Source organism: Lepidochelys kempii, chromosome 1 (assembly GCF_965140265.1).
Source record: "Lepidochelys kempii isolate rLepKem1 chromosome 1, rLepKem1.hap2, whole genome shotgun sequence".
NCBI classification, from domain to species: Eukaryota; Metazoa; Chordata; order Testudines; family Cheloniidae; genus Lepidochelys; species Lepidochelys kempii.
The window spans coordinates 209,999,764-210,024,013 of record NC_133256.1 but is presented as its reverse complement, the minus strand read 5'-3'; the positions used below and the strand labels follow the sequence as shown (position 1 = coordinate 210,024,013).

The 24,250-nt window shown below is 48.5% G+C and overlaps 2 protein-coding genes and 1 non-coding gene across 10 annotated transcripts in view; all 3 read right to left on the bottom strand.

Annotated features, from left to right (window-relative positions):
- Positions 1-1,304: 1,304 nt before the first annotated feature.
- Positions 1,305-3,116, bottom strand: C1H12orf57 (chromosome 1 C12orf57 homolog). Of its 4 annotated transcripts, none has more exons than XM_073311883.1 (3): positions 3,012-3,116; positions 1,978-2,154; positions 1,305-1,672 (listed from the first exon to the last, which is right to left on the bottom strand). In XM_073311883.1, the coding sequence occupies exons 2-3, from the start codon at positions 2,099-2,101 to the stop codon at positions 1,524-1,526; spliced, it is 273 nt and encodes a 90-aa protein (XP_073167984.1). In that variant the 5' UTR covers positions 2,102-2,154; positions 3,012-3,116; the 3' UTR covers positions 1,305-1,523. The 4 variants fall into 4 exon arrangements, with proteins under 4 accessions (XP_073167984.1, XP_073167994.1, XP_073167975.1 ...); XM_073311893.1 differs by lacking the exon at positions 3,012-3,116 and adding an exon at positions 2,888-2,912; XM_073311874.1 differs by lacking the exon at positions 3,012-3,116 and adding an exon at positions 2,467-2,726.
- LOC140905686 (U7 small nuclear RNA) lies at positions 3,038-3,098 on the bottom strand. The gene has a single exon (XR_012156924.1). It is a non-coding gene; the product is annotated as a U7 small nuclear RNA (small nuclear RNA).
- Positions 3,117-7,873: 4,757 nt separating the features above from the next.
- Positions 7,874-24,250, bottom strand: part of ATN1 (atrophin 1) — an 89,310-nt gene continuing 72,933 nt past the window's right edge. For 4 of the 5 annotated variants that reach the window (XM_073312103.1, XM_073312083.1, XM_073312093.1 and 1 more), the window contains 8 exons: positions 24,012-24,149; positions 23,568-23,681; positions 16,512-18,370; positions 13,061-13,283; positions 12,210-12,927; positions 10,286-10,462; positions 9,754-9,934; positions 7,874-9,095 (listed from right to left, as the gene is read on the bottom strand). In XM_073312103.1, the coding sequence (XP_073168204.1) occupies positions 9,062-9,095; positions 9,754-9,934; positions 10,286-10,462; positions 12,210-12,927; positions 13,061-13,283; positions 16,512-18,370; positions 23,568-23,681; positions 24,012-24,149 (3,444 nt within the window). In that variant the 3' untranslated portion in view covers positions 7,874-9,061. The remainder of the gene's footprint in view (positions 9,096-9,753; positions 9,935-10,285; positions 10,463-12,209; positions 12,928-13,060; positions 13,284-16,511; positions 18,371-23,567; positions 23,682-24,011; positions 24,150-24,250) is intronic. The other variant, XM_073312111.1, reaches the window with a different exon arrangement.

Below are 24,250 nucleotides of genomic sequence, written 5' to 3'. Positions count from 1 at the left end.
CCCGGCCCTTCCAGTCCTAGGCTCCCCACACAGCTCTGTCAATGCCCCTCAGTCTTGTCCTGCAGCTCATCTCCTATTCCAGTCCTGGGGTTCCCACACAGCTCTGCCATTGGCCTTCATTCCTGCCCTGCAGTCACATCAGTCAAATGCCCCTCATTCAAATCCCAGAGTACCTACATTCTCCACAAATGTGGTGTTCCCTCACTTTTATTGTTGAAAATTAATGACATCAGAAATGCAGAATCATGAGGCTGAGGCTATGTCTACACTTTAAATGCTACAGGTCTATCTATTTCTCCCACCACAGGTCCCTTTTATCAGCCTCTTCAGTGTGGACCCTTACTACAGCCATGGGAGGGGTTCTCCCATTACTGCAGTAAATCCACCTCCCCGACAGGTGGTACCTAGGGTAACAGAAGAATTCTTCCATCAATCTAGTGCTGCCTATACAGGGACTTGGGTCAGCTTAACTACATCAGTCAGGGGTTTCACATCCCTGAGCGATGTAGCTGGGTCAGTCTAATTTTCTACTGTAGACCAACCCTGAGTTATAGAGGCCTTTACACTCAAGAATTGTGCAGCTTCTTAAATTTCCTGCATCAATAATATATTGTGCCCCTCATTTTGGGTCTTTGTCACACATTGGCCCTATCTAGACTAGAAGAAGAAATTGTGTTTAAGAATACTTTAGCCAACATCTTTTAACTTATACATTGTTAAACACTATCTTTTAAGAAGACACAGTTTAACACCTTTAAAAACATGTTACCTTGTGGTGGTCAACCCTAGGATCCCGCTAACAGTGTTAAACACACCTAGTGTGTAAACACATTAGTTAAATCATCTCTGCTACCACATTTTTAAACACAACCTATTTTCCTAAACTAGACAGAACCATTGCATCTGATGCTTGGGTCTTGGCAGGTTGAGAGGTATACGTGTAGCCCCACACCTACATGGCTGCTGTTCCAGTTCTGAACCCCCTTCACTCTGCTGCCTCTCAGTGCCGGCCTACAGCACTCCCTGCTGGGCCTGTAAGACTGGATGTTTAGCAATGTTAACTGGTTTCAAGCCTTCTACTTCCAGGCCTAAGATGTGTGGTATGGGGGAAATCATGATTTTCTCAAATTTATCTCATGCAAGGTGGTCTCCTCAAGGCAGAGCCACAAGGATTACAGGATTACCAGTAGGGGAGGAGATAATCAGAACTCCCTTCTGCCTTACATTCAGTGGGGAGTGCCCTCTTTCCCAGGAAGCAGCACTAGGATCCAGACTGGACAAAGACTCACTCAGAAACACAGGGGGACATTTTCAAAGCAGCTTTTATTCACAAGCACAAAAACCAAAGATGCACAAAGAAGCCAGTTGCTGCAGAGCTTCCAGGAAGCAGGTGGCTCTTCTGACCAGTTGCAGCACACTGATGATAATGGTGGAGAGCAGTCCTGGAATACAGCTAGCCGAAAACTCTCACACACTGAGTGTCATGCAACCTCGACCAGGAAGGCCAGCAGAGGATTCCAGTTTCAGGAGGCAGCCACACCCCCTGTCCCAGCCCCATGTGGGGGCAGTGTCATTGGAGGCAGGAACATGGCTTTTAGCTTCCCGGACATGTTTGCAATCTCTGGATCCTGGGACTCATAAGATTTTATCAGTCTGGCAAATTTCAGGACCCCTAAGAGAGAGAAGGGGGAGAAAGAAAACAACTCAGAACAAATCTAACTGGTGACAAGATTCCACAGATGGTAGGTTTACCAAGGATACCATCCTGTGGCCAGACAAAGGAGCTGCAGCTGTAGGTGGAGAATCCTGTGCATAGAACCAACAGCTAAACTGAGATTTTGCTTGCATTGCCCATTCCCCTAGACCCACGTGGCTGTGTGCTCCCTGCCCCAGGAGGGACCCTCAAACACAAAGGGAGGAAAGGGAAACCTGCCACAGCCCAGCTCTGCCCTGCCCTCCCAACCAGGGCAAACCTACCTTCCCCATCATTACTGAAGCCATAGGCTTTGATCACATCCTGCTGGATCTGGGTGGCCACGGGCAGCAGGAACTGCAGCATCTTGCCCATGTCATTGCAGGCGTTATCCCGGGCCTCCTCCATGCGCTGGGCATTCTCCGGGGAGCCGAAAGCCTTGATGACCTCGGCGAGGACCACTAGGGACAGACAGACACAGCAGTGAAAGCCCGCCGCGGCGCCCAAGCCCCCCTCTCCAGGGGCGCTGGAGCCCTCTCTGCCAGGGGAGCTGAGGAGTCAGGCCCGCACCTGGCCATGGGAGTGGGTTAGGGATGGCGGTGCTCCCGCTCCGCCGGCCATGGAGGGCGCTTCCCCTCTGTGCAATGGGAGAGACGCTGGGTATCGCGCAGGACGCAACTCCGCGCTGCTGCCGCATTTCGCTGGGGGCCGAGAGAAGTTTGGGAGGGGGAACAGGGGGACGCCGCTATCCGCCGGCCCCCCCGCGCCCTCACCTTTGACCTGCTCGGCGCCCAGCGAGCCCGGCGGGGGCTGGGCCGGAGTAGCCATGGGGCGCTGCAGGCTGGGCATGGGGCAGGGGCGCTCACATCACCGCGCCCTGGCGGCGCGGCAGGCCCCAGCCAGGCCCATGGGCTCGGCCAGGCGGGAGAAGTTGCCTCAGCAGGAGAGCGAGCCTGCCCGCGTCCTGACGTCTAGCGGCTGGGAGGAATCACGGCTGCGGGGGCGGGACCGCGAGGAGACGCCGCCGCAGACGGGGGGAGGAAATTGGTCCCCGCTGCACCTCTCCTACGCCCCGCGGAGAGGCCGTCTCTGCACAGCGGCCCACGCCTACTCCCGCCGCCGCCCAATGCCACACGCCCCGCAATCCCCCCCTCCCGCAGCAGCCCCCACTATTGGCCGCGTACGGCGCCCCACCTGACCCCGCCGAGCCCGGGCTGCTTAGGCACACCCTCGTAGCCAGGGACCGCCCGACGCAAAGCCCCCGCGGGAGATCGTGCAACACCCCCCGCCAAGTGCACCGGAGCACAGCTGGTCTCACCCCCAACTCTGACATTCACCAGCCACAGAGGCTTCCTGGCAGAACAGGAAACCTGCTAGACAAATACTAAAAGAGCTGAAATCACTAAGGGAGCCCGTCCGAGCGCGGGTCCCCACCCCGGCCGCAGAGCGCTATTGCTGAGGGTGACTTGCAAGCCAGGCACGCAACCCTCTTGGCGGCTCTGGACAACGCCCACACAGATGTCGGGGCCCCCAATGCCACGCGGTTCCTATTTTGAGCCCCGCAAAATAGGGCTTTTGAAGAAATCAGCAATATGTAGATGATGTGGTTTCCTATTGGTGTAAACGAAAAGTCGCGCCCCCGGCAGCAATAGCGTGCAGAGAAGGGGAAGAAAGGCAGAAACGTAGAGGAAAGGGGAGGGAGGAAGTAGTTGTCTGGCGCAGCCGCAGCCACCCAACGCTGGTTTTCAGACTAGAAGGGAGATTGGGACAAGTGCTAGAGCCCTGGTATGGGCACAGGAGTGCGCTGCCTTTAACGAATTTATTGCTGCACCAGTAGTGTAAGTCGGGTGGTGCTCTCCGAGTAGACAAAAAGAGATTTTTAGGGGCTATGGGGTACCTGAAAGAGTTGGGGCTAGCCCCACCCCTAAGGGGCGGGGATGCGCTGCGCTCCCTAAAGGAGGAGAACACAGCTAGGGAGGGCAGTCATTTTTTTATATGGCTTTAACAGCACAATGCATCTGCTAACAAATTTAGACAAAGACTTTAAATTTGTTAGCATATGTATTGTGCTGTTAAATTGGTAAGGAGTCCTCAAGATGGTGGGGTCCAGGAGGGAAGGTGTTTAAACAGTGTTTTTGATTCTGTTTCTCTCCATTGGTCTGAATTATCCATGCCATTCATACTGCATCACATCAAGTCCAAATCATTAGAGGTATGCCTCTGCTTGCACTGATCAGAGGATGTTCGGGTTCTGATGTCAGCCCAGTTCTGCAGCCTGACAGGAATTGGTGTTGTCCCCAGTGTACATAGAATTCTTCTTTGCAGCCAAACTAATCTAACATGCATTTTGCTGAATGGAATTGGAGCAGCAAAACAAAGAAAACAAATGCCTCCTTTTCCAGCTTTGTGGGTGAGAGAACTATAAGTGAAGATTATAATGCCGGAAACTGATGACCTTAAATCAGCTACCTCAGGAAACTGCCAAGAATTTTGCTAAAAATATGTCCTTCATCTTAGCAACCAGGCTAAGACTGATCATACATCTGCCTACCTTTATTTGAATGACGCTCCTTCCAATCTGACAGCTCAGGCATTGTCAGTTTCATCTAGAACAGTTTACAAATTTGGAACCTAATTCTGTAAACCCTTAATCATTTGATCAATCCCATTGAAGACAATGGGACTATTTGCATGTCTATGGACCACTTTTGTGGTAAGAGTTTCAGGAGTCTGTTCTGTTCTTATAAAGGAAGTTGAATCTCCCATTGAAATGCAATGTTTAGGTACAATATCATAATGCAGTTTAGGATACAGTTCTACTTAAAAATTGTCTTTTAATAAGTCATACATACGCTGAAATGGCTCCTCACCCAACTCCCATCTTCCATATAAACAGACTGAATTACTCCATATTTTTTGGGAAAGTGAGTAGTTAAACATGTTGATGTTTGTATATACAAACACCCATTTCATCACTGTACTGGAAAATATAGCTGAACTTAATTTTCTATGGAATTTGAAGAAAGTTTAACAGCCCCAATTGTTTTCTGTGTTAATCAGTGTGAACCTGAAAAAATTACATGCCTTCTAAAAGAAAAGAATCAGTACATACTTACTGAAAAAAAAAAATCCTTCCAACTGGTCTTCAGAAGAGTGCGACAAGACACATACATAACCTCATGAGCAGAAGGTGGGGAGGAGACCCTCCCCCATTATGACCAGCAAAACAATAATAATAATTAATAATAAAATCTCAAAGAGGCAGAGGTTCACAGATTTGCAAACCTAAAAATCTGTGTTATGCTTTAAATCACCTCAGCACATACCAGGTCTATGAACATTAAAAAGTAAACTGCAAAGGAACACTGAAGCCCATTAACCTGAATGTGTGCCAGCCAGTATGCCCTCAATGACTAAAGGTGCAGTCACACCTGAATAGCTAAAAATTAACCTTGCCCTTTTAGCTAAAGAGAGTCATGTCACTGGCTCCATCTCTGTTGTTACATAACAGATAACAAAACTCCAGTGGGGCATGGCACTGGAACATAGGGTCTCAGGTACGTGGTGTGATTTTTCAGAATCTCTTTTGGGAATAGTCATCTTGGTATCTGAAGTTTATGAATATTAGCTATGTTTACTACATGTTTGCTCCTGTGGTAATGCTCACAAGATATTTAGCCAGCACATGAAGGGACAAGTCAAGTTGAATGGCCCATTAAGGAACACTTAGCTCACAATGGACCCTGGAAAACACCTGTCTACACTTAATGGACTTTTTGTGAATGTTCTAACTAGAATATGGATGGGGGTGATGGACATGTAACCAGCCCATGTGACTCCAAACACCATCTTTCACAGTAAGAACAGATTTCCCTTTACTTGGCACTTGGCAGAAGCTAAAAAGCCCTGGCCTGAAAACATATCCACTTTGCCTTTTTCCTGCTCCAGTCTCTTTCCTGCTCCAGCCTCTGGACTATAAAAATATACTCATGGGAGCATTCTGACCAAGGGACTGAGGACTTTAAGGTAATCTGGAGCCTTCATATTTCCTTGATCCTTTGCAGATGGATTTATGCATTGGATATAGTACAGAGACTGTTCTAGCCTCATTGATTGCTGATTTCTCCCTTGCAATGAACAAAGATCAGATGTCTGCTTTCTCACATGATCCAGCAGCCTTTGATACTTGTGGTATAAGTAATGTAGGCTTTGCTTGATTGGTTTTGTTCTTTCCTTTCCAAATGTCAAATCCTGTTCCCGTTGAACTCCATAGCAAAACTCCTTTTGATCTCAATGGGAACAGGATTTGGCCCCAAGAGATCAGTGAATGTGATTTTAATCAATTGCTTATTTGACCAGAGGCAGTTCACATGCATGTTCTGCCAGGCTGATTTTGATTGCCTCTCCTGTATGTCATGCTGAGGAAAATAATAAAACAATTTGGGCTGGAGTTCTATCAAGATGTACATGGCACACACGCAGTTCTATGCTTCTTTTCTATCAAACCCAGATGCTTTCCTAATGCCTGATGGAGAGCAATACTTAGAGAAAGGCAACCGGGGAGAAGCTTAGTTTGGGGGAAGCTTACTTTGGACATAAGGGAGGCACTGATAGTATGTTAAGGGAAAGTAGGGGTGATTGTCCTTCCTATTCTTCTTTCATTTAAGAAGTTTTAAGAAGTTTTCAATTTGGGGTGCTGCTGGATCGTCAATGACATCTGGAAGTACAGGTGGCACCAGGGGCCCAAAGCATCATTTTACAACTGCATCTGTTGTAAAATTTTAGACAAGTAAGGGGGCTGTCGAAGGGGATGGGAAGAGCATGGGGGCCCCAGGCTGGGGCCAGGGCGGAGTCACATGGAGGGTCAAGTGGGGAGGTCACGTGCCCTCTCTTATGTCCCTCCCATGAGTGCAAGAAATGATTTCTATTTGCACCACTGCTCTGCAAACTCACAGCAATGTCTAGCATTGAGGTGTGGAGGTACTGCCTCTCAGCTCCTGGACATGCCCCTCTCCTCCATAACCCAGGTTGGCATTAGGGGGTGCTGGGTTGCAGAAAGTACAGTAGAATCTCAGAATTACAACTGGCTGGTCAATCACACACCTCATTTGGAACCGGAAATATGCAATCAAGCAGCAGCAGAGTCAGAGACGCCCCCTTCCCCCACCCCAAAAAAAACAAGTACCCCAGTACTGTGTTAAAAATACACTACTAAAAATAAAGGGAAAGTTAAAAAAAAAAAGCTTTGACAAGGAAGGAAACTGTTTCTGTGCTTATTTCATTTATATTAAGATAGTTAAAAGCAGCATTTTTCTTCTGCATGGTAAAGTTTCAAAGCTGCATTTAGACAATGCTGAGTTGTACATTTTTGAAAGAACAACCATAGTGTTTTGTTCATAGCGAACAACCTCCATTCCTGAGGTGTTCGCAAGTCTGAGGTTCTACTGTACTGCTCATACCCCAGACACACTGCATCTGCCAGTACCCCAACCTCATGTTAGGGAGCACTTTCTCCCCTCCCCCAGTTTGGCGTTATGGGCTACTGTGCTCCAGGAGGTGCGACTCTTCATATATTGCCCCATCTCCTAGCAAGCAGGTTGGCGTAAAGGGGGTTTTCTGCTGTTAGGGGCAGTGTTGTTCATCATGCCCTGGCCCTGCCTCTTCTCCCCCACACTCTGTTTTGCCACTGGGAGGTGCTGTACTACTTAAGGTATTGCCCTTCATATTCTGGCTATGCCTCAGATTTCTACACTTCTCTAATATTGGGGGTACTTGACTGATGTTGGGTTGCCTTTTGTTCCCTGGCCATCTCCATCTCCTCCACACCACAACCTGGCACTAGGTGCTGCTAAAAGTGTCACCTTTTTTTTCATATCATGCACCTTATCTCAACACCTCAGGCTGGCAGTCATGAGTGCTGTGTTCTCAGAGAAGCTGCCCTTCATATCTTGCACGTCAAATCTTTCTATACCCCCAACTTGCTCCCCCCATTGGGGGCCCTATCTCAGAGGTGTCACTCTTCATGACTGGGCCACATCCCATCTCCCTACACCCCATCCTGGAGCTAGGGCCACTGTGCATCTGGGGGACCATGCTCCATTTTCACACACTGCAGTGCAGTGTGCTGTTTTTCACATCCCCTTACTCCCAGCTCCTTTGAAATGAACACAAGAAAGTCAGTTTCTGGAAGGGTTTTTTGTTTGGTTGCTTTTCTTTTTTAAGAGCTTCATATATATATTTATATATATAAATTATTAGAATGCATGTTGGGGGCTGGGAATGTGGGGGACTTTGGGTATTTTTCCATAGCTTTTTTTAATGTTTTAAGTAAATATATATATGGGGACAGATCGAGATATACAACTGTGAGATCAGACACACATACACACACGGATTGGAGAGTCACAAATCGCAAAACCGCCACGTCTAATGGGATGTGCATGAGTTAAAATACATCAATTGGAATGGGTGAAGGGAAAGGGGCAGCCACCATCTTGAAAACAGTCCCAGGATATCCTGTGTCTCTTGACTACATCAATCCTCCCAAGTGGGCTGGGAGGGAGAGGGACAATTACCATCTCAAAAACAGTCCCATGGTGCTTTGCACCTTCTGGCAATGTTTGTTCCCTCAAGGTGAGAGAAAATACAGCCACCTTCTTGAAAACAGTCCCGTGGTGCTTTGCACCTCATGGCCAGGCCCAGTCCCTCAAGAGTTGTGTGGGAAAGTTACACTGTCCATTCTGAAGAGTTCCAATGGTGCTTGCATCTCTTTGCCACATTCACTCCTGAAAGGGGTTGGAGTGTGAGAAGCAGCACTGCCCATTTTTTGAAGAGTCCCATGGTGCCTTGCACTTCTAAGCCATGTCTTACATCAAACAGGGTGGGATGGGGCCAGTTGGAAAAGCAATTCCATCAGGGTTTGAGTGCTTGCCTCTTGGCCATGTTTGCTCACTCAAAAAAGCAGAAGGGGCTGCCACCCTGTGGAGAAAAGTTTCAAGATGCTTTCCACCCTTTTTTTTTAAATTGAACACAATCACTTTTAAAAGAGAAGATGGAGCAGCAGCCATTTTGAATCCCCATGATTCTTTGTACCACCAGCTCTTTGCAACACCAACTTTGTCTCTTTCAAAGTCCAGCCAGTGCTCCAAGCTTTTTGTTGGTGTTTTACTCCCTACCCTGCTTCTCTCCCCTCCCACACTTTGCTCCCAGGGTGGCTATCTTGTTTTCTCCACCCCTTCTTGTCTTGCACGGTGCTGAGTAGGATCAGGATATATCACTCTACAGCTTCCCCTCCCCCAGGATTTTGTTGGTTGGTTGCTCCCCTGGAAAGGGAGACATGATGATGTCATTGTGAGGGTTGTGGTCCGTTTAAAGGGGTTTGTCACTTTCTTTCTTCAGGTGACTGGGCGAGGCAAGGCAATAGCAGAATGAAGGGAAAAGATGGAGAAAGAGAAAGAGGATTTAATATTGTGAATTGTATTTATTCATTTATTCAAGTCAATTTAGTCCCTGATAAAATTGCTGGCTCAGTAACTGAATCCTTGGCAAACCCCCAGAGCAGTACAACCCAGTCACTTCTGAACACACACATACTGCTCCCCTGCAATGTGCTCTCCCTGTCCCGGAGACAGCCCCTCACAGAGGAGAGGGGGAATCCAGCTCTGTGGCCCTTTCAGTCCTCTGACAACAAGGAGAACAGTTAGTAGTGCCAATTGTGCTGCCAGCTTTTGTGAAGCAGGCATTTGCTCTTCCTAAGAACAGGGCTGAGACCTCACACACTCATTTAGCATGAGGGCCATGGAAAGCCAACAGATATGAATGACTTTCAGTCACTACCAACCTGAGGCCATAGTGGAACTGTTGCACCCTAGAAGTGAAAGACTCCATATTCCAGTCCCCCCAAACCTGGGATCTGATTGGAATTGGTACCTTGAGGCAGGGGACCTCCTATCCCATTCCCTTATCCCATTAGTTTCCCCATCCTGGGGCCAGATTTGAACCAGTGCCCCACAGGCAAAAGGTTTTATATCCCACTCCCCCGAGCAGTGGGTTCTACACACCTGTAATAATCCTCCTGTGTAGGGAGTGGCACTCCATGCAGAGGGTGATGGGCGTGAAGCCATTGCTGCTGCTCCAGAGCCAGACGCTGCAGCTCTGCTGACTGTGCATGCATGGCCTGGAGCTGATGAGCTGCGGACATGGGAGCAGAGAGAGATCCTGGCAGGTCCCTGTAGGGGGCAGCTACAACCAAAGAAAAGCAAGAAAAAGAACACATCATGTCATATTATCAGTCTCATCATCATCCACTCCTCCCTGACTCAATCATGCCCCACTAGTAGAGCTCCACCAATGTTGCTCAATCCAGACTTATTGCACCCCCCAGTCCAGTAGTCCAACCCTGGGTTCTCCTCTCACAGCTCCGCCAGTGCCTTTCAATCCTGACCTGTCAGCACCCTGATTTTCCAGTTCTGATGTGACAGCACCACACAGCTATTAATGCACCTCAGTCTCTCACTGTTATCCCAGTTCTGCTCCCTCTAGCTGTGTTGATGCCCTTCAGTCCTGCCCCACAGCTCCCTCCAGTGTTCTTACCAAAAAGTTGGTGGCGCAGCACCTCATTCTCATGTAGAGGGTGAGGAAGGAGTGGGTTGGGGATGGTACCAGCTGGGTATGGGATCCGAGTGAGATGCGACCCCGAGGCCAATGGGTCAATAAGGGGGTGAACAGAGGCTGAGGCTGGGGAGAGAAGATATCCATAGGTATTCTGGGCTACGGAAGTAGTGGAAGAAAGTGAGAAACAAAGGGGGAAGGAGAGAGAGACACACAGCCAGGCTGTTCTGTACTAGGAGCAGAACCAGGTCAAGGTCACCTGATAACAGCTAATCACTTTTAGTCCCATTTGTTTCTGTATTTGTTCCCTGTATCCACACTAGCTCACAGAAAACTGTTCTGCAAGGCCACATGCAACACCCTCCTCTGCAACCATCACTGGAGTTTGGCATTTGGGCACTTCCAGTACCCTCCAGTTCCAGGCACAGCCCTCTGGAGCAGATATGCAGCATAGGTGTGAGGCCACATATTGCATGCACAACATAAAGCCCAAATGCTGCATGGGCTACATTTAAAAAATGTCCATTCATTTTGGGTGCCTCTGTTTTTGGATGCCCAACATGCAGGCACTCCAGATGGCAAGTACTTTGTACTAATCAGCATGTTTCTATTTAGTATGGTAGCTGCCTCTTCTGGATGCACATATCATTATATGGTGTTAGATGCTGGAATGCTGGTCGGAGGTGCAGAAGTAAAAGGGGAATAATGGACATTGATTTGCTCCTGTTATCATTTTGATTGGTTCTAACTGCTTTGAATGGGGCCGTCTGTGGATCTGTGCTGGGGCACAGATCTACACAAACGATCCAGATGCCAAAGCATATGGTCACCAGGTTCCCAACAGATTGGTATGGCTGGCACTGCTGCTTTTGAGTGCTCAAGGGGATATGGCACTTCCTCTCTTTGGTACAATTATTTTCTAGTATTGGGTAGGTGGGGTTTGTTTTCTTGAGCTTGTCATTGCTGAACTTCTCCTTTTCCTTTTCTCCTTTAGGATGCTGAGATATAAATGCCCAGGACCCAACTTTGATGGGAGGACATTCCTCTAGGTCTCTCTGTGTAGCCCAGCCATCAAACTTCCCCTGCAAAGTCGTCTCCCAACTTAGGCAATAGGAGACATCAGGAGGTGAGCAGAGAACTGGGATTTCTTTGGGCATAGGGGTGTGTCTGCGTCTATAGTTACTAGTGCCCTTGGTTTCACTTTTTCAGGTCAAGGAGTCTGGGAACTGCAGCCAAGACACTGCCCAAATCAGCACCCAGTAAGATAAGAGCAGCCATGTGGTGCTGTATGTGCCCGCTAGCCTCTCTCTGTTGTGCTTGCATTTTCAGGGGCTGAAACACATTGGTCCAAAAGGATAAAGACTTAAAACTTTTAAAAAATTGTACAGAGCGTTCTACACTATTAAACAGCAACATTTAAAAAAATGAAATAAAACTGCATTTGGAATAGGTCTCTATGCCTCTAATAAGATAGAGTTAGGGGGGCTGGGCTGAGCCAAGACTAGCCAAGGCTGCTTAGGCCTATCCTGAATGAGGTGGAGGAGCTAAGCAGAGCTGGGACTACTTGAGTACATGAGTCTAGTGGATGGAGAGCTTCCCATCTGATCCCACCAGTGCTCAGGGCTGTCATTGAGCTGGACATAAGCATTGAGGGACGGCACTGAGAGGGCCAAGACAGCCCGTTAAGTGGCGCTGCCTGCGCCTTCCTTCTACACTAGCACTGAGCCTGTGCAGGCTGAGCCGATTCTAAGACTTGCTCAAAAGCTAAAACCAGAGCTGGAAGCACCTACATTTTCTGGCATACACAAGAAAACCAGTAGGAAAATGAGTCAATGAGACAATCTACAGGGGGAAAGAGAGCACTGGAAGCTGGGGATCCCACCCTGAGCCCTTGCACTCCCCTCACCTGCATGAATGGCGTCCTGCTGGTGCAGATGGAGATGGGAGTGGATGTGCGAGTGCTGGTGATGATGGGGCGTCACATTGAGCATCTGCAGTCGGGCCAGGGGGTCATTGCTCAGGGCAGCTACCCGCTCTGCATGTTGCCGCTCAGCCGCCAGTCGCTCGGCATATGACATATCAGGACGCAGGGCTGGGCCGGTGGCGAGTGCCAGCCGCTCCCGCTCCAGGTGGCCCAGCCCTGGGTGGAAGGGGAAAGCAGGGTGCAGGCCAGGGGCTGCTTGCAGAGCCAGCCCCCCATGGCGCGGGAAAGGATCCATGGCAGCAGCAGGCACAGCATGGAGCTGCTCCAACTCAGCTGGCTTGACTTCAAAACCAGGCTTGAGACGCTCCCGCAGGTCCCGGTCCCTCAGGTCTCGTTCCCGGGCCTCCCGTTCCCTCAGCTCCCGTTCCCGTGTGGCTGGATCACTGCTGTAGATGGCTGGCACATTATAGCCCAGCAGGCTGGGGTCAACAGCACCCAGCGGCACATAGAAGGGGTGATTGCGGTTGCTGGGGGACATGACATGGGGCCGAGCATACTCGCTGAGCGTGCGCAGAGCTGGAGTGTCGGGGCCTAGGTACGGCGGGACGGTAGCCACGGCACTGCCTTGCTCAAAGGATGGGCGGTGAGCAACAGGGCCGAGAGATGAGCACTCCACTGGCCGGCCCTCTTGAGCCATCTTCTGCAAGAGAGCAGAGAAGCTTGTCAGTGTTGGAGGCTAACAAGAGCCTCCCCCAGCAGGGGGCACTGTGATTCCCTAAACATCACCCCTTGCTCAGCCCCATTCTCCCCAGTGCGGTCACTGCAACACCTACCACACTTCTCTCCAACTCTCTCTCCTTTTCTCTCTCTCTCTCCTTCTCCCTCTCCCGCTCCCTCTCTCGCTCCTTCTCCTCCCGGGCCTTCTGTTCAGCCTCCCTGCGGACCTTCTCTACTAGATCCGCCCGTTTCTTGGCCAGTTTGGAGCCATCCAGGGGCACAAAGTAAAGGTCTGTACGGGAGCAGGAGTTGAAGCCACGATCTAGGTGTTTGTTGAACCTGTGGAGAAGAACAGAGGCATAAGTGTCAGAGTGTGAGAGAGATGGAGGACTGGGGGAATAGTGGGGGCTGGCACAGCCTGGAAATGTATCGAGGAAGGTGGCGGTGTGCAGGGATCTTGGAGCCAGTGAGGGCTGTGGAGAGTAGCTGTGCCCCACACACCTGATACACCCCTTGCCTTGCTGTGTCCCCTCCCCCCGCAGTCCCCTCTGTGCAGGGTGACTACCCATCCCTTATTTTAAGGGACCATCCCTAGACTTACTCATACTACAAATTCATGAAATAAGGAAGGACAGGCTGAATCAACCTTAGCAGAGCAGCTTCAAAGTAACTGTTGATTAGACCCTGTTTTCAATGTAGAATTCAGCCTGAAGAAACCTAATCTTTTAAGTAGGGCTGTAGATTAATCGCAGTTAACTCACACTATTATCTCAAACAAATTAATTGTGATTAAAAAAATTAATTCGATTAATCACAGTTTTAATTGCACTGTTAAACAATAGAATACCAATTGAAATTTATTAAATATTTTGGATGTTCTTCTACATTTTCATATATATTGTATTCTGTGTTGTAATTGAAATCAAAGTGTACATTATTTTTGATTACAAATATTTGCACTCTAAAAATGATAAAAGAAACAGTATTTTTCAATTCACTTCATACAAGTACTGTAGTACAATCTCTTTATTGTGAAAGTGCAACTTACAAATGTAGATTTTTTTGGTTACATCACTGCACTCTTTTGAGTACAAAACAATGTAAAACTTCACAGCCTCCAAGTCCACTCATTGCTACTTCTTGTTCAGCCAACTGCTAAGACAAACAAGTGTGTTTACATTTACAGGAGATAATGCTGCCTTCTTCTTATTTCTTACAATGTCACCAGAAAGTGAGAACAGGCATTCGTATGACACGTTTGTAGCTGGCATTGCAAGATATTTACATGCTAGATATGCTAGACATCTGTATGCCCCTTCATGCTTCAGCCACCATTCCAGAGGACATGCTTCCATGCTGGTGACACTTGTTAAAAAAAAAATGCATTAATTAAATTTGTGACTGAACTCCTTGGGAGAGAATTGTATGTCACCTGCTCTGTTTTACCCACATTCTGACATATATTTCATGTAATAGTAGTCTCGGACGATGACCCTGCACATGTTCATTTTAAGAACACTTTCACTGCAGATTTCACAAAACACAAAGAAGGTACCAATGTGAGATGTCTAAAGATAGCTACAGCACTCGACCCAAGGTTTAAGAATCTGAAGTGCCTTCCAAAATCTGAGAGGGATGAGCATGCTATCAGAAGTCTTAAAAGAGCAACACGCCAATGCAGAAACTACAGAACCCAAACCACCAAAAAGAAAATCAACCTTCTGCTGGTGGCATCTGACTCAGATAATGAAAATGAACATGCATCGATCCGCACTGCTTTGGATTGTTATCAAGTAGAACCCGTCATCAGCATGGAAGCATTTCTTCTGGAATGGTGGTTGAAGCATGAAGGGACATATGAATCTTTAGCACATCTGGCACGTAAATATCTTGCACCACTGGCTACAACAGTGCCATGAGAACGCCTGTTCTCACTTTCAGGTGACATTGTAAACAAGAAGTGGGCAGCATTATCTCCTCCAAAGGTAAACAAACTTGTTTGGCTGAGGTATTGGCTGAACAAGAAGCAGGAGTGAGTGGACTTGCAGGCTCTAAAATTTCACATTGTTTTATTTTTGAATGCAGGGTTTTTTTTGTACATTTGCAAGTTCAACTTTCATGATAAAGAGATTGCACTACAGTACTTGTATTAGGTGAATTGAAAAACACTATTTCTTTTGTTTTTTACCATACAAATATTTGTAATAAAAATAAATATAAAGTGAGCATTGTACACTTTGTATTCTGTGTTGTAATTGAAATCAATATATTGAAAATGTAGAAAACATCCAAAAATATTTAAATAAATGGTGTTCTATTATTAACAGTGCGATTAATTGCATGATTAATCATGATTAATCACGATTAATTTCTTTAATTGCTTGACAGCCCTACTTTTAAAAAAAACTAACCACAAAGCTCAAAAAAATTTCTTTTTTGGTATTGTCTTAAGACTGCACTGAATTGCGCACCTGAAATCAAAAATCTTGGATGTGGCTTCATGTTTGAGACTGTTGTTAAAACATACTAAACATTCAGAAGTTTCTCGACCCCAGACCTGTTTTTGTACTTGTAACACAGGTAAGGAAATGCGAGGAAGAATTTAGAAAACTTCTGGAAAGGGAAAGGTTCATTAATGACTAAGTAAATAGCAAATGCTTGCCACATATGGGCACTAGTATGTTATAGCAAAGAGGGTTCAGTGAATACTGTGTGCAGGGGAAAGGGTGGGACTTCGAAACACGGTAGCCAGCTCCTTCTTCCAGTTTCTAAAACTTATGGAATTTATTATGTCCATTTCTACCTCAAATGCAGCAGCGGAAAGAATATTTTTCTTGTGTAAAAAGACTTGCTAAATATTGATTCTGTTAAGGCTGAGCTTCAAATTAAAGTTTATTTCAATTGTACATGTAAAGAGTTTTATGAATTGATTTCAGAACAAAGATGTATTGAAATGTATGAAAACTGATAAGAAGCACCATTTTAAACAGCACACTGAAGCTTATGATATTTGTATTGTATACATGAGGACATTAGAAACATTCACTTGAGAGACAAATACATGATATGCTAAGGGAAATGGTGTTTCCTAAAATGTCCCTTAAAATAAAGTGTTGTCCCTTATTTTTCATATGGTTTTCACTTACTTGCATCCAGCACCCTACCTCTGTGGCTCAATCTCCTTTCCCAAACATACAGGGTGAGATTCTCATCCCCTCTCCCACCACTGTATGCCACTGTGGCAGCTTATAGGTACCATAAACCAAAAAGCTAGGGGAAAATTCCTGGGTATAGGCACTGTGTAGGTCTGCAACTATCCTTCCCAACCCCTGTGCAAATTGCGTTGCTCTAATTTATGCTGGGGGCTGCAGCGACCCAGCCCTTCCTGGATGCCCAGCAAAAAGGCCCACCCTCCGGATAGGTCACTCTCTTTGACTCCAGTGGGGGTTACTTGTTGCTGCAGGCCCTGGAAAACTGCCCTCCCTTCCTCCCTCCCCTTCTTTCTCTGTCTCCATGTTCCTCCTTCTGTCTTATTTTTCCCTCTCTGTCTCGTTCTTCCCTGCTCACCTGGCTGACTGGCTGGCATGACTTGGTACGTCCACCACTTTGGGGGCTGGTGAGGGACTCCGTGCCGGCGGCATTGGGCTCTCTGGGGGCTCGTACTCCTCTGACGGCTCTTGCTTGATCTGTGCAGCGCTCAGTGGTAGCGGTGGTAGGGGGGGAGCAGGGGCTCCCATACCGCCAGGCAATGGGGGGCCAGTGGGAGCAGGTGAGGGGGCCTTGTAGCTGCCAGCTGCCGGGGAAGAGGTCATCCTGTACCCAGGGGGCGTGGCTGCACGGAATGATGAAGCGGAGGAAGAAGGGGGTGAGCCCGGCTTGTAGGGAGCTGGGGGCTGAAATGTGGGGGCAGGTGAGCCTGCCCGCTTCCCGTAGGGGGCCACAGTGGAGGGAGGAGCAGGGGGTGACACCGTCTTGTAGGGGGCTGAGGAGGAGGCCATGGTGGCTATGACGGTGGAAAGAGTGACAGAGGCAGAGGTGACTGGCGGGCCAGCTCCATGCGCAGGTGAGGGTGGAGGTGGTGGAGGGAAGGCATAGGCAGCAGGACTCTGCCCTTGGGGGTGAGCACAGACACCTGGGTATGTCCCCTGGGAAGAGGAGGAGGAGGAAGAGGAGGCTGAAGGAGCCTGGCTGTATGTGGCCTGGCTGTGGGGTGGGTAGAGACGTAGCCCATAGGCAACATGCGAAGGGTGATGAGTGCCTGACTCCAAGGGGTGGGAGTAACCTCCAGGTGGCTGGGGAGGAGTTGCTGTGGCTGGGGAGACCCCCCCTCCAGTGCCATGGCCATGGTGGTGCTGCTGTGGTGGCTGTTGGGAGGGCTGGCCAGGGAAGGAGGCAGTGGGGTGGGAGCTGGTGTTGCCCAGGGGGCGGCCATAGGGTGGTGGTCCCTGGCTCCACACAGGCTGGGAGGGCAGGGAGGGCTGGGTGTACTTGGGGGGCTGGCTGGAGACGGAGAGGCCACTAGGTGGGGGGAAGGCATGGGCATACGAGGCACTGTAGCTGGGCAGGGCCTGGGCAGGGGGAGGTGGAGGGTACTGAGCAGAGGAGCTGGGTGGAGGGGGGGCATAGGGGTAACGTGAGGGGGGTGGGGCAGGTGCCTTGTCCTGCCCCATCCCGTGGGGTGATGGGAGGTGCCCACTCAATGCCTGCCCCACCATCCCAGGCGAGTTGGAGTTGGTGGACGCATTATTCAGTGGGCGCAGGGCTGGTGGGGGAGGCAGGTTGGCTGTGACATGGGGGAAGGAGGGGGCAGAAGCTGGGGGTGCTGCCAGGGAGTTGCCTGGGGGAGTCTTCTGAGGGGGTAGACCCCCTGCCACAGAGGCCAGGGAGATGGGTGTAGTGGGTGGTGGGTTGTGTTTGGCACCAAGAGTCTGTTCACGTCCTCCCGGCACTGGGAGCCCCCCCCCTCCAGTAGTGGCTTTGGGCCCCCCCTGGACCACATTGGCAGAGGGATAAAGAGGAGCATGTGCAGCAGAGGAAGAGGAGGCAGGTGCTGGTGGTGCCTGGGCCTGGAAAATCCTTGAAGCCTGAGTCTCAAGTTGAGAGTGGTAGCCACCTGCAGGGGCCTGAGGGTGGACCTCGCCTGCTAGGTTGAAAGCTGACTCTGGTGGACGGGCTAGGCTGTCAATTGGAGGGATGGGTGGGGGACTCTGGGGGAACAGTGAGGGATGACGGTAGGAGTGGGAAGGCCCTTGGGACAGCACAGAGGATGAGTCTGAGTCATTCTCCACGCTGCCTGGGCTGTAGACACTGGGCGAGGTGCTCCGGTTATCCTGGTCAATGTCCCGTGGGTCACTGCTCATCTCATCATTGAAGCTGTGGCCATCAAGGCTGTCAACATCCGAGGGAGACTGGGGACATGGTAGCTCCTGAGATAGAGAGAGGAGGAGATATCAGACAGACCCCAGAGGATGAGCAAAAAAGTTAACCCTTTCTGAGCCCCAGAGATTCTCCTTTCTGAAGTTCTCAGCCCCTCGCTATAGGAGCTGAGAAGGAAGGTCACCCTTTTCTGACACCCCTCACATGTAGTCCCCAGTGACTCTCCTCTCTGGAGCTCTCTGAGGGCACCAAAGGAGGCTCTGAGATGCTCCTCCTATGTGCCTATGTGGTTCCTTCATATTACGTTTGTTGTGTAAAGAGCAAGAGACCCAACAGGGACTGAGGAGTTTCCTCCTCTGAGTCCTCATCTCAGGCTCTCTGCAGACCCAGGCAGACAAAACTGCATAGTTACACTCGGGTCACGTTTAAAAGGTCATCTCTGTAAGCAGAAGGGCAAGAAACTTACTTCTCCAAAAAATGAAAGCGGAGATTCTGGAAAATGTGAATATGTTCTGCAGGCCACACTAATACATCATGCAGGCCAGATGTCTGATATCTCTGTTACACAGGAAGCATGGTCTTGTAGTTAAGGTATTAGACTGGGACTTGGGAGATCTGAAATAAATCCTTGCTCTGACACAGACTCCCTGTGTGACACTGGTCCAGTCACTTCATCTCTCTGCGGCTCTGTTTCCTATCTGTAAAATGGTATTAGTATTCTGTGGATTGCAGTTGTGTGTAGAGACCCCATTATGGATCAGGACCCGCAATGTGCTAGGTGCTCTACTCACATATAACAAGAAGGTCCTGCTCCAAAGAGCTTAAAAATCCTGCACCTGTCTTGTCTATTTAGAGGTAAGCTCTTTGGAGCACAGCTTTTTCTTACTGCGTGTTTGTACAGTGCCTACAGCAATGGGCCCAATCTTGGTTGGGGCTTCTAGACACCACTGAAATGCAAACAATAATAAGGAGAGGGAAAGGACTTGGCAAAGATCGTACAGTGAGTCGGGGAAAGAGCTGAGAATAGAAAGCAGGAGTCTTGATTCCCAGTCCCCTCTGCTCTAAACTGTTAGGCCCTAGAGCCCTCCCAGAGCCAGGAAGAGAATTCATGAGTGTTAATGCCAGTCCCCTCATATAACCACTTAACTAGAATCACTGTAGGGCAGTTCCAGACAGTCCAGACACACAATCAGTATCCCTGAATTGACAAAGCAGCAAGCTAGCTCATCACATGCAGGGCTGCGTGGAGGTCCTAGACTAGCTGGCTGAGGCAGACCTAAATCCAGCAAGTGATGATTTGTGGCCAGCACGGTCTCAACCCCCGAGGATGAGCTGGATGGAAGGCATGCTAGACGTGACAGGGATATCCAACCACCTCCTGCCCCAGAAAGGGAAGTGCTCGGACTGGGCCAACCCCCTGAAATGTGGGAGGAAGCCTATTCATGGGTGAGGACTGTCTCCTCTTGCTTGGTAAAGCCTGTCAGCCCACAACTAACCAGGACTGGCCTTACCATGAGGCGAACTGAGGCGGCTGCCTCAGGTGCCAGACTGGAGGGGGAGAGTGGTGTGGGACTGCATCACTTGGACCCAGAGTGTAGAAAATTGTGTCTGCTGCTGGTGCGTATGTATTCTCTCTGCTCTAGATGCACAGAGATGGTGGAGTGCTGTGCTGGAGGAAGAAGGGCACAAGAGACATAACAGGCAGGCAGGAGAAAAGGTGAGAGGGAATAACAGAAAGCAACAGGAGCTGCAGGGAGAGAGAGGAGAAGGAGCCTCTTATGTGCCTCTTTAGCACCCCCAGGAGCATGGACTGATTAACACCAGCTTCTCAGGGAACTTCCTGTTTCCTGCTGCTTCCCTGAACCCACTTGAGAACAGGCTGTCAACTGAAGTAGCAGGAGCCAGTTAGGCCCTTAAGACGCTGATATCTTCCCTCACTCAGGCCCTGCTACCAGCCTGCTTATTTGTCCCCTTCAACTGAGTGTTGAGAGCCACTATACCTGGCACAGAACAGCTGTCATGAGTGAAAGAAGAAAACGCCCCTCTGGGGCAGCATTCAGAAGAAGAAAGAAAGCAAAGGAAGCTTTTCTAGCTAAGCAGGAAGGAGCTCTCCTGAGATACATAGACACAAATGCCTGATCTTCCAGTTAGAGTGCAGGTGACCTGGCAGCTACTGCAGCATCCATATCTCCATCTCTCAAATGGATGTAACCATGCACATTCCTGAAGAAAAGTGTAGATCAGAGAAGAGTGTGTTGGAGGCACAAGAAATAGCTGCTGCTGAGTCTACTTCCTTAAGTCTAGATGATCCAGGACTGTGGACCCACTTGCGCAGTCGCCTGAGGGACTTCCTTGAACTGCATGGGCCACAGTAGGTAAAAAAAATTCATGTTCCACAAAGACAATGAAAATAGAAGTTTCCATCCAACACATTACTGGCGTGAAATCCCCAATGGTGACAAAGTGGACAGGCTTATGTACTCAAAAACCCAGAATGCTGCATACTGTTTTTGTTGCAAACTCTTCCAGTCTAATGTTCCAGCCACATTGGATTCTACAGGAACAAATGATGATTTAACTGGGAATTGGTCCTGCTTTGAGCAGGGGGTTGGACTAGATGACCTTCTGGGGTCCCTTCCAACCCTGATATTCTATGATTCTATGAAAGGGCTGGAAAAATCTGGCATGCCATGAGAAGGCAGCAAATCACCAGAGAGCATTCCATAGGTGGAAAGAGCTTGAGGTGAGACCAAGGTTAAAGGCCACTGTCATAAATATAAAGGGAAGGGTAACCACCTTTCTGTATGCAGTGCTATAAAATTCCTCCTGGCCAGAGGCAAAACCTTTCACCTGTAAAGGGTTAAGAAGCTAAGATAACCTCACTGGCACCTGACCCAAAATGACCAATGAGGGGACAAGATACTTTCAAATCTGGAGGGGGGGGAACAAAGGGTTTGTCTGTCTGTGTGATGCTTTTGCCGGGAACAGATCAGGAATGCAGCCTTACAACTCCTGTTAAGTTAGTAAGTAATCTCGCTAGAACATGTGTTAGATTTCCTTTTGTTTAATAGCTGGTAAAATACCCAAAACCTAGTACTCCATGGTACTTCAGATCAGCTGTATGTGCCAAATTATGGAAACTTCCTTAAAATTGTGGCGCTGATGGCTGAGTTTGATGCTGTACTCCAGGAGCATCTAAGAAGCATCACCACCCAAGAAATGTACACACACCACTGCCTTGGGAAAACAATTCAAAATGAGATCATACAGTGACCGGCAACAAAAGTCAAACAGAAGATTGTGGCAGATCTCAAGTCAGCAAGATATTACTCTGTTATTCTGGACTGCACACCTGATATCAACCACACAGAACAAATGACTTTAAAGGTGCATTTTGTAACAACAATAGAACCTAGTGAAAATGTCCCTGCAATGATGACTCCCGAGAACATTTTCTGGAATTTATTGACATTGATGGTACTACAGGAGCTGGTATGACAAATGTGCTTCTTAAAAAGCTGGAAGATATGAGAATTGCGATAGCTGACATGAGAGGTCAGGACTACGATAATGGTACAAACATGAGAGGAAAGAACAGAGGAGTGCAGACACGGATCAGAGAGTTAAACCCTGGAGCTTTTTTTGTCCCATGCAATTCTCATTCATTGAACTTGCTGGTCAGTGATGCAGCATCAGCTTCTAGTGAGGCTGCTGAATTTTTTAATGTAATTCAAAGCATCTATGTATTTTTCTCTGCATCAGCTCATCGATGGCAAATTTTGAAGCAACATCTGGGAATATCCTCTCTGACACTGAAACCACTGAGTAATGGGAAAGTCAAGTGGGGGAGATAAACCCTATGAAACACCAAATTGGGAAGATAGATGATGCCATAGTTGCCATTATGGAGGATAATGCTATGACAGGAACTGTTCGTGGGAGAACAGTAGCAGCATGAAATGGAATCACCAGAAACATACATAACTGCAAATTTCTGTGTGGCTTAGTGTTATGGCATGACATACTGATTGAAATAAATATTGTAAGCAAGAGTCTCCAAGGTGTTGATCTTGATATATCTGGAGCAATGGAACAACTGGGCAAAGCAAAGCAAAGTCAGACCTACAGTCTTACCGGTCAGATGAGGGATTTCAAAATGTTCTGAAGAGTGCACAGAAGTTGGCAGAGGAACTTCACACTGAAGCTATTTTCCCACCCATTCAAGAATACAAGAGTCACCGAAGAAGAAATTTTGATTACGAGGCATGGGATAATCCCATAAGAGACCCCAAACAACAACTCTAAGTTGAATTCTTTAACCAGGTGCTAGATTTTGCAATACAGTCAGTTGAAGAACGTTTCATGCAGCTCAGGGAACAAAGCAGTATATTTGGGATGTTGTATGATATTCCAAAACTCCTCACTATACCTGAAGAGGACCTACAGCAGCAATGCAGGGCACTAAAGACAGTGTTGACACATGATGAGATGAGCGATATTGATGCGAGTGATTTAGGTGATGAACTGAAAGCCCTTTCAAGATACATTTCAGCAGGATGAACTCCAAAGGCTGTTCTGGAATATATGTGCACAAATAAGATGACCACCCTCTTTCCCAGTGTTTTTGTTGCTCTGCACATACTTCTAACATTTCCTTTAACAGTTGCCAGTGGAGAACGCAGCTTCTCCAAGCTGAAGTTAATAAAACACATCTACGCTCCACAATGACACAGGAGAGGCTGGTCGGCCTTGCAACCATCTCAATAGTGCATGAGCTGGCCCAGACTGTGGACCTTCAGGAAGCAGTTCAAATCCTTGCAACCAAGGCATGGAAAGCACCACTTTGATTATTCAAACAGATAAAAATGCCAGTGTTTACTATGCAGACAAGAAAAGTTACATTTGCTGTTCAGGCGTTTGAAAGTGTTACTTAAAATTTTTGAACAAGGCATTTTAAGTTGTTAGTTCTCCTTTACTGGGGTAGGTAGCAGAGTAGCACCATGAGAGGAGTAGAACAGGAAGAAGGCAGAATTGATACCTTTCAAAATTTTGGCCCAAGCAAGGAGGCCAAAATGTTGTGGGCCGGCCCTGCAATCAACACACTGGTGTGATCCAGTGCAGCCAGGGCAGCGGGCTAGACAGGTCCGCGGGCCTGATCCAGCGCAAGAGGGAGGGAGGGGAACTCCCAGAGCCTTTTTTCCTGCACCAGACCATGGAGGTGTTTGTGGGGTGCGAAGGAAAACTCACCTCAGTTTTGGTTTTCTTGGGGGCATTGCTGTCCTCCCCTTCACTCTCTGAAATCTCCTCCATCCGGCCCTGCTTGCTACCCTTCGGGGTGCAGGACTCCTCCACCCGTCCTTTCTGCAAGGGAGAGAAGGGAGGGGTCACACATGGAGCTCCTTCCACAAACTCCCACAGTGCGTGAGAGAGAGCTGACATACAAGTGATTTATACACAAAATGACAGATTGGACAGATTGACACAGGACCCTGGAGATTTACGAGTCATGGTTTCTCTAGGACGTCACAACCTGGCAAACACAAACACTGAAAAGGGTTGGTGGGGGAATAACCTCTTGGTAAAATGGTGGGGGGATAAGCAGGTTCCTGAAGGCAGGGTGGAAGAACCAATCCCTGCCAGGTTCTTGGTGGACCTCACGGTACCACTCAATATCACACTCATGTTTCCTACCTTAGTGGTTTGCCGGGATTTCTCAGTTTTGCCATCACTGCTAGAGGTGCTGATGCCACCTGGGGAGGCTCGGCCCCGTGACCTGAGCTCCTCTCGGGGTCCCGGAGTCTCCTTCTTCCGTCCACTCCGCATTGACATCTAAAATGAGAGAAAACACACTGAGAGTGCCCAGGGCCATTCTTACCCATATGCAAAGTACGCAGCTAGTTAGGACAACAGGAAATTTGGGGCACCAAATT